General features: G+C 40.4%; 1 protein-coding gene across 1 annotated transcript; it reads right to left on the bottom strand.

Moving 5' to 3' along the window:
* Positions 1–330: 330 nt before the first annotated feature.
* LOC141900656 (HEAT repeat-containing protein 4-like) lies at positions 331–8,701 on the bottom strand. Its single transcript, XM_074787640.1, has 16 exons — positions 8,638–8,701; positions 7,451–8,283; positions 7,042–7,187; positions 6,825–6,968; positions 5,945–6,162; positions 5,749–5,857; positions 4,971–5,287; positions 4,452–4,655; positions 4,271–4,375; positions 4,101–4,148; positions 3,109–3,292; positions 2,473–2,658; positions 2,205–2,394; positions 1,781–1,967; positions 920–1,588; positions 331–839 (listed from the first exon to the last, which is right to left on the bottom strand). The coding sequence occupies exons 2-16, from the start codon at positions 8,266–8,268 to the stop codon at positions 591–593; spliced, it is 3,774 nt and encodes a 1,257-aa protein (XP_074643741.1). The 5' UTR covers positions 8,269–8,283; positions 8,638–8,701; the 3' UTR covers positions 331–590.
* Positions 8,702–8,705: the final 4 nt, after the last annotated feature.

The raw sequence follows: 8,705 nt of genomic DNA, 5'->3' as shown, positions 1-8,705 counted from the left end.
AGAGGTCTCTCTGAGGGTCTCCCTGTATCTAGAGGTCTCTCAGAGGGTCTCCCTGTATCTGGAGGTCTCTGAGGGTCTCCCTGTATCTGGAGGTCTCTCAGGGTTTCCCTGTATCTGGAGGTCTCTCAGGATCATCACACTGGTTCTGCCTCAGTAGCAGTTATGTGCATCCCTTGGAGGCAATCAGTCCTCCAACAATCACCTAGTTGCCTGGTCTTGCGCTGCCAAGGTCATTGTGGTGTCAGCTGTCAGTTGCTCTCGTAGATTTGAGGCAAGCACTTGTGGTCCAATACCGGTGAAATATTCAACGCAAACATTAACAGTGTAAAAATCATTTATTGAAAAAAAATAAACAAAATTCTCCGTGATTCAAACAAACAATCGGAACTGACAGCTACAAGTGTTGTCCTAGTTCGGACTGAGGGTCAATGGGTTGAGAACTTCGAATTAATTGAATTGGGACTCAAAAACAGTGACCACTTATCTGATGAGGACTTTAGCAAGTTTTATTGTACGTCTAAGTTTTTCTAAAAGTTTCTAATCTCTGATTCTATAAAGATTTATTTCAATGCAGTTTCTACATCATCGTTCTATGTTAGAACAATTTCTGTTTTAGATTCTAAATCGATAGTTTCCTGTTCTACTTTATCACAGTCTTCATTGTTGCAGTTTCCAACATTGTCTTCATGTGTGCTTTCAGCTGGACCTTGTTCTGGAGGGGGAGGTGGTCCCAGCTCCGGAGGGTGGTAATCCGGAGGTGGTCCCCGCTCTGGATGATCTGCATCCTCGTATAACTGAACTAACGTAGTCGGAACTCGCTCTAAATCTAATCCAATCACCTATAATTAAACCCGTTAAAATCGGTTAAATTTGAATTTCAAACACTCGTTATACGACGTTTACTGTTTGTGATACTCACATCGTCAGTTGGTAAATCGTAATGAAAGTTTGGTTTCTTTTTTCCCGACGTTCCCGGTCTGTTTTTCAGCGTCCGTCTGCTAGCCGATGATTTCGGCGTAACCATTAGTTTCATACGAGATACCGATTCTAAACTACTCTTCGTCGACTCGCGGTAAATCTCGTTGATTCTCGAAGATGAGCCGATGAAAGTCATCGAACGACTCCCGGAGTCTCGTGATCGAGTCGATGGACGTAAACTGAATTCTGATTCGCCGGTTGAAGGTCGTGTTTGAACCGATAAAACGGAACCAGACGTCGACGGACGACTAAACGACGATTCTCGATAAATCTCAGTTATTCCTGTTAGTTCCTGTTGTTCAACTATAGGTGGAGTTGCTGCTTGTGTTCTTTCATGTTCGACTGTAGGTGGAGTTGCTACTGCTGCTGATGTTAGTTCCTGTTGTTTGAGTATAGGTGGCGCGGCTGGTGTTATTGTAAGTATTTGTGTATCATCCTGTTTAGTTTCTATATCTGTCTCCTCTGGAGTCACTGGAACTGGAGCTGGAGCCACTGTAGTTGGAGTCAGTCCTACTGTTCTACGACTAGTTGGAGTTGGAGTAAGTTTGACTGGAGTTTTCGCCGCTGGTGACCCACGTGCCGCACTATCGGGTGTCGTTATTCCTTTAGTCTTTAAAAAACAAACAAGATAAAGTAAAGAAGTTGAGTTCAGTCCAGTTTACGTCAGTGGCGAGGGTTTTACAAGGGTGGCTCCAAATCTAGCCAAAAAAGAATTTGACAGATAAATGCCTTAAAGTAGAGACCATCCTGAAACACTAACAGTGACTGTTTATCCTATGAGTTAGACGAGGTTTATACTGACCTGTTCAGCTGGATATATAAGTCGTGTTAGATTATGTCGATGTTCTGCATGTCCCTCGTTTTCTAATATTTGTGAACTGATGTTGCTCAATGTGCACAGTTTTCGTACTTCCTCTTTTATCTGAGTAACTGTATCCATATCTTCAGTAGGACTTATACCAAACATGCTCAACGCAAGCGCAATCTCTCTGTTACAAAATAGATAATATCAGTCAATCTCTTGAAATCAATACGCAATTTCAAACCCTATGTACACAATTTCAGCTTTATGTACTGTACATAAAGAGTAGTGGTCGCCATGTTTTATGTACCGTACATAAAGAGTAGCATAGTCGCCTTGTTTTATGTACTGTACATAAAGAGTAGTGGTCGCCTTTTTTTATGAATGAGTTTCTTGATAACTGCAGGTTTATTTAAATACTCACTGTTTAACAATCGGACTCGACTCGACCAGGTACCGATCCTGTAATATCTCCGCGGTTACCGAATCTTTAATATCTAACGCGTAAATCGTGTGACAAGCTTCGGCGCGTACCGCAGCCTCTTTCTCGTATCGTAACGCCCATAATAAACATTCCTGAATTTGTGCGTTTAAAATTCCGATTTTACCGAGAGCTAAAACAACGAAACAATACACGTTACAACAATACAGACTGTTATCGACATGGTTACGCGTACATGTATTATACGTACCTTGTATCGCTAATGCTTTCACTTTCCATATCGGATCATAGGACGCTAGTTGATTGAGTTTATTCACTATTTGTTCATCTTGTATTCCTAGGTTTCCGCAGGCGATACAAACCTCCATTCGAACCATTACGTATTCATCTTGGAAACAATTCAAAAATGATGGCAATAATTTAGCAGTCATAATTCCTAGAAAAATAAAACACCCGTCACATTTTAGATGAGTAAATGTAATACATGCTTTACAGAGTACAAATAATCCTAAACTACAGTGAAACTTACAGAAGTCATAGTTTGGAGGATTATTGTGTTGAGGAGTTACACTTAGTTAACTGACAAATTGTGGTCTAACTGCGGTTTCCACAATGGTGGCGCTAGTGTCATTAAGTGTCATTATAGTTAGTGTTTAAATAGGAACCGATTTTGAAACCTAAACTGCAGGGGCCAGTTGCACAGTCGTGACTTAAGTCCAAAATTGGTCTTAAATCTTAAGATTGGTCTTAAGTTGTTAGATTGGCTATAGGACTAAGTTGGTCTTAGACTGGTCTCAAGTCTAAGCCATGACTATGCAACTGGGCCCCAGTAGATAATGTGACAACTGATCTCACTTGACAGGAGTTTGATTAAGTATAAACAAACCTAAATGTCCGACTTTATTGACGGCTTCAGTTCGAACTCTTTCATTGTTATCTATTAATTTACTGCGTAGGTCGTCGTGTACATCTTTACCGTGCCCGGTTTTCCCCAAACATTGAGCCGCCGCTATCCTGACATCGGCGTGCCAATCATTCCACATTAAATCGGCTAATTTATTCACGAGATCCTAAAACACGAATAAATTAACACATCATTATAACATACGCGCAGCAAACTTTAGAATAATTATACAAAAATATTCATTGACATTTATATAGATATTAATGACTCTTTAGATATTTTATGTAGACAAGTTTTTTGAATTGTAGAGAATAAATAATAGTGAGAATGCTGTAATGCTGTAGTATGTGTAGATAGAAATATCTGATACAATATCTGATAGAAAGCTCATGCATAGATTTAAACGTGGGTTGAATTCGATGAAAGATGAAAAGCAAAGGCAGAATTTGTTTCATAATCAAGTTCTATATAAAAATCTAAAATACTAGATATATAGTAGAGAGATGGAGAGCACAGGCTTAGAATAATGAGATCAGTCTATAGAGAGCACAGGCTTAGAATAATGAGATGATTGTATATAGCATTGAGCGCCCGATTTGCACCACTTTCAATATTTCAATAACCCTGATGCAAAATCAGCTGAAGAATTTTAAGGAAGAATCCAGCTCCACAGGTGTGAATCTAACTCTACCATTCAGAACTGTGAAACTGGATCCAGGGAGGGGAGGGGGGCAGTTGCTCAAATGTTGGTTAGAGTTTAACCAGTGGATAGTTGACAAGTTCATTGTTACCATGGTGTCTATCCGCTGGTTATCTTTATCCAACTTTTGAGCAACCGATCCCAGAACTATGGAACTGAATCCGGGAGTGGATGAAACCAGGGGCTGTGACTGATGAAGTGTAAGGTGTATGTATATAGGCTAGGCTAGTAGAGACTAGTATAGAGACTAGCTGCAGTGTAAGTATGGTCTTACTCTACTGGGTATCCCACCGTCGGGATATAGATGTGGAAATACTGCATCCTGAAAACACATACTTTACTTCTTTAAACAATGAAATCGGTTAATTATCGTACAATCGCTAGCGACACGTTCAAATCAATCGTAACAATAGATACAGTTAGTCGCCGCGGTTCTGAACACACCTTGGTAACCTCTCCAGTCATTGTTGGTATTGTTTTACAGGCTATTATTTTGTGTCTCCAGCTGCTGCTGTTCAGCTGCTCGGCTAACATCGAATATACCAAACTCTGTTAACAATTATAATAGAAAAACAGATAAAAAATAAAATTGAACAAATTCCTGTCCGCAAAATGAAACACTTACAGAATTTCTGATATCCAAACTGAGTTTAGTTAGCAGATGTACTGATTGTTCGTGTTTAATGATGTCTTCAGAGTGAAGTAATTGATGAACTAATTCACTGATAACATCTGAATCGCACACTCCGTGATGAGCTAAACATTGAGCAGCGGCCCAGCGATCGACTGAGTTCATATCAATCAACGCTTTCCTTAAAACTGACAACGCCTGAAATACACAACCGATAATATATAAAACCATCGACTCATAGTGATCACACCGTGATCACACTGTAACAGTGGTGATCACACCGTAACAGTGATCACATTGTAACAGTGATCCCATTGTAACAGTGGAAATCCCATATTCATAGTGATCATTGATTCAGTGATTCCACATTCACAGTAATCCCATAATCAGGATGAGAGAAATGCTGAAGTATGTGAAATGGCCAGTAGTTTTTGCTCCCCCCATCCACCATCTCCCTCCCCCTCCCCTCTCTCCCCCTCCCTCCCCCTCTCTCTTCCAAAGCTGTATAAATACCTTATCACTAGCTCTGCCCAGTGTATATAGTGTAATAGCTGCAGCAATCTGAACTCGAATATGAGAATCATCCAAACAGAATTCAATCGTTTTAAATACTTTCTCCGGTAATTTCTCAACGGCCGCCGGTTCCTCAGTTTCACCGATTTGAATTCCGTTTTTATCTTTAGGCGGACGATAATCGACGGCTCGAGCGCACGTGATTATAGATTTCAATCTGATGTGTGGGTGTAGGTCTAACATATCTCGTATTAAATCATCAGGAGTTGAGTCAGCGAAACGTTGAGTTAAATACCATTTATTCTGCCAATCTTCAACTAAAACAATCGATTATTACATCATTATTTAAACTCTGTCTTATAGAGAGATACTTTAGAATCCAGGGGCTGGTTTTATAGACTGGTATTATCCTTAAACCAGGGGTTAACTCAATTGAAAATGAATTGAGTTAGCCCCAGGGTTAAAGATAACACCAGGGGCCAGTTGCACAGTCATGGCTTAGGCTTAAGACCAATTTAAGACTGTTTTAGTTCTATAACCAATCTAACAACTTAAGACCAGTCGTAAAATTTAAGACCATTTTTGGACTTAAGTCTCAACTGAGGAACCGGCCCCTGGGGCCAGTTGCACAGTCGTGACTTAAGTCCAAAAGTGGTCTTAAATCTTAAGACTGGTCTTAAGTTGTTAGGCTATAGAACTAAAGTGGTCATTTTGCAAGATAACTCTGTTTTCCTCATTACAAGGATCTCAGGGAGTTTATGTGTCGTTTATATTCTACCTATTTTCATCAATGAAACATTCTTTTTCACATCTTTATTAGAATCCGCATCTGCAGCTTTTCGGTTGTCTAGGTAACCCGATCCTACTTGAAGTCCTTCCATTCTGTCCTTCAAATGATAAATCGATCAGAGAATTCAGATGGTTGAATTCAGATGGTTGAATTCAGATGGTTGAGGGGTGCGAGAATGACTTACATCAATAATTTCAGGCAGCCCACTCCATCGATGTAAACCTTTCTCTAGTTTTTTACTAGTTTTCGAAGCCGATGTTTTTTCATCCGTCGTCGGGGGAAACCAACCCTCGGGAAACGGAGGGTATTCCGGTTGTAAAAGTTTACGATATTGATTTTTACTCTCCATTGTTATCACTGTTTTATCACCGGTTGCCGTCAGTTGCAGAGATTGATTGATACCTGTTTAAATAATGACCGGTATAAAAAGTGAATTTATTTAAACTGCAGGTGTTCAGCTTTAAACTGCAGGGCCCGGTTACATAGACTGAGTATCAAAGTTATCCCTGGGGGTATATCCTCAATCTGGGTGACAACCACCATAGTTACAATGAGAAACCATGGTTGTAACTGACAGATTTCAAATGTTCCCAGCGACTATTTTTCTTCCACATCTATGAAACCGAGCCCAGGTGTAGATTATAGTGTGTTTTAGCGACCCATACATACCACCATTTTGTGGTGTGCAACCAGATTCTATTAATTACCAGGTATGAATTATGAGGGCGGTTCAGGGTCAGGCTACATACATACTGCCTGTACATACCATGAGAGAGGAAGAAGTTGGCGAAATATTGAAATTGGAAATCAAAATTTTCGAGGATGTAAACTTTTTGGACAAATGATTTTAAGATATGTTTGCAATGATGAATATTTTAAGGCATTAAGTTACAGATCTCTGAGAGACCCTGCTGGGTTATGAGGAAGAGATCAAAGAGATCTGTAACTTTAGACCCACCCAACAACCCGTCCCTTAACCTACCAGACAACTCAGGTGAGAGGGGGTAGGTCAGTAAACTTACCGGATAACCTGGGGGAGGGGAGGGGTAGGTCAGTAAACTTACCGGACAACCATTCCTGTTCATATAGATTATCAGTTTTAAATAATGTATTCCCAACTTTAGGATTGATGAAATCTAGAAGTGACGGAGGAGGCGTTGATTCTCTGTGTTTCACTTCTATATTTACTGCTGTTTTATTCACTGAACCTGTGAAATATCGATATCAAATCACGGATCAACGATAATCTCATATATTAAGATCTCGAGAAATGAAATTTACCGGAGTCAGTTTTCACTAGAGATTTTTTCAGTTTTCTCTGTCCGGCCGGTAAACGGTAGAATGTCGCTTCATTCTGATCGCTGTATGGATCTGTTGACACTTCGCCGGCGCCAGCAGTTTTCTTTATTCCTAATTCTTCTAATAATCTACAAACAACAAAACATGGCAGCCTTACACGCTGAGGGGGAGAAGGAGTGGTGAGGGAGTGAGGGGGAGGTAAAGAGAGGGTGTGGTACGCGAGGGGAGGGAAGGAGAGGGAGTGGTACGTGATGGGGTAGGAGAGGGTTTGGTACACGAGGGGAGTGAGGGGAGAGGTGGGAGTGGTATGTGAGGGGAGGAGAGGAGGGAGTGGTATGTGAGGAGAGTGGGGAGGGGAAGAGGTAGTATGAGGGGAGAGGGGTGAACTCACAGATCTTCTTTACGAATCCATTTCTTCTCTTCTTCTTTAATTTCTTCTTTTTTATTGATCTGATATTCTACCTCACTGATCTCGTCGCTGATAAGTTCCATTGTTCCGCTCGGTGCTGTCGTGCTGTACCATTTATTCAACGTTTTCAACAATCGATCCTGTTGCGAGTCATTGTTGGGTAGTCGCTCGGTAACCAACCAGAACGCCGTATTACGACTAATCGACGACAGTAAGTATTCGTCCCAGTCTCGTTTTAATTCACGATCTTCACATTTTTCTGCCTCGGGTTTAGTTTCGGTAAGAAACACAGGTGGCGCTTGTTTCCCTTCCTCGACCGTTATTTTCGATCCCTCCGATTTTAACGCCTGTTTATGCATTTCGAGCGCTTTTTTCATGATTTTCTGTTTTAATGGTTTAAGATGTTGTTGTTGATTGGTAGTTTTTTTCTGTATATGGCACGGCATGTGTCTGGTATCGGTACCGCGTCGATCATGGCGACCAATCGGTTTATTACTCTTACTCGGTATTCTAACAATGTCGCTGGCATCTAATGCTTCGTAGAAATACTTATCGCTATATGGTAATAAATGAAAACATCGATCTCGGACAACATCCTCTCCGAATGATAAATCTAATCCAACTTTGTTTAAAACCGGTTTCGCTGTTGGTGCTGTAGTTATAGTGTGTTTCGAAGGAATTGATATGGTAGATTGAGATCGCTCTCCGCCCGAACTGACGTACGGTATATTCACTTTATCAGCGCACGGAAACAACTGAGTTCGATTTCTCTCCGCCGGAGTCTGATGATGATGATGCATCTTGTTACATACAATCTGGAGTATGATGAAAATATATGAAATTTAGTGCTGTGTTAACTGAATAAAGCTCGTAATTTCTGCACTAGTTCACAGAGTAACTCATCGAAATGTCAATGCAGAAACAACGAACAATATTTAAAGGGGGAGAGAGGGACAACATAGGTCTACCCTTCGTACAACTGTCAACTCCTGACTTTTTAGAAATTTATTGATTGATCATTAACTTGTTTTTAACTGTAAATTGTCGCTTTAACAACTTAACCTTCCATATTCTGATATATTGATTATAAAGATTGTTTATATGGAGATGTTTTTAATATATTGAGTGAATAAAAACAGGTCTAACGATGTTTAAAATTCAGTAATTACAGTATTTCGCGTTGATTTGATTGCGAACTGTCAAACTGCGGCCGCCATATTGTTTACACCGTTTCCAA

Source organism: Tubulanus polymorphus, chromosome 2, assembly GCF_964204645.1.
Source record: "Tubulanus polymorphus chromosome 2, tnTubPoly1.2, whole genome shotgun sequence".
NCBI lineage: Eukaryota > Metazoa > Nemertea > Palaeonemertea > Tubulaniformes > Tubulanidae > Tubulanus > Tubulanus polymorphus.
Note: the sequence above shows the minus strand (reverse complement) of the source record. Positions and strands in the feature narration are given on the sequence as shown.

Excerpts from the sequence above, each read along its gene's own strand:
- LOC141900656 (XM_074787640.1), bottom strand. The coding sequence starts at position 8,268 with ATGCATCATCATCATCAGACTCCGGCGGAGAGAAATCGAACTCAGTTG. Across the intron at positions 5,288-5,748 it reads TGTTTCATTGATGAAAATAG|TTGAAGATTGGCAGAATAAA; the intron begins GTAGAATATAAA and ends CGATTGTTTTAG. Across the intron at positions 1,589-1,780 it reads TTATATATCCAGCTGAACAG|ACTAAAGGAATAACGACACC; the intron begins GTCAGTATAAAC and ends TGTTTTTTAAAG.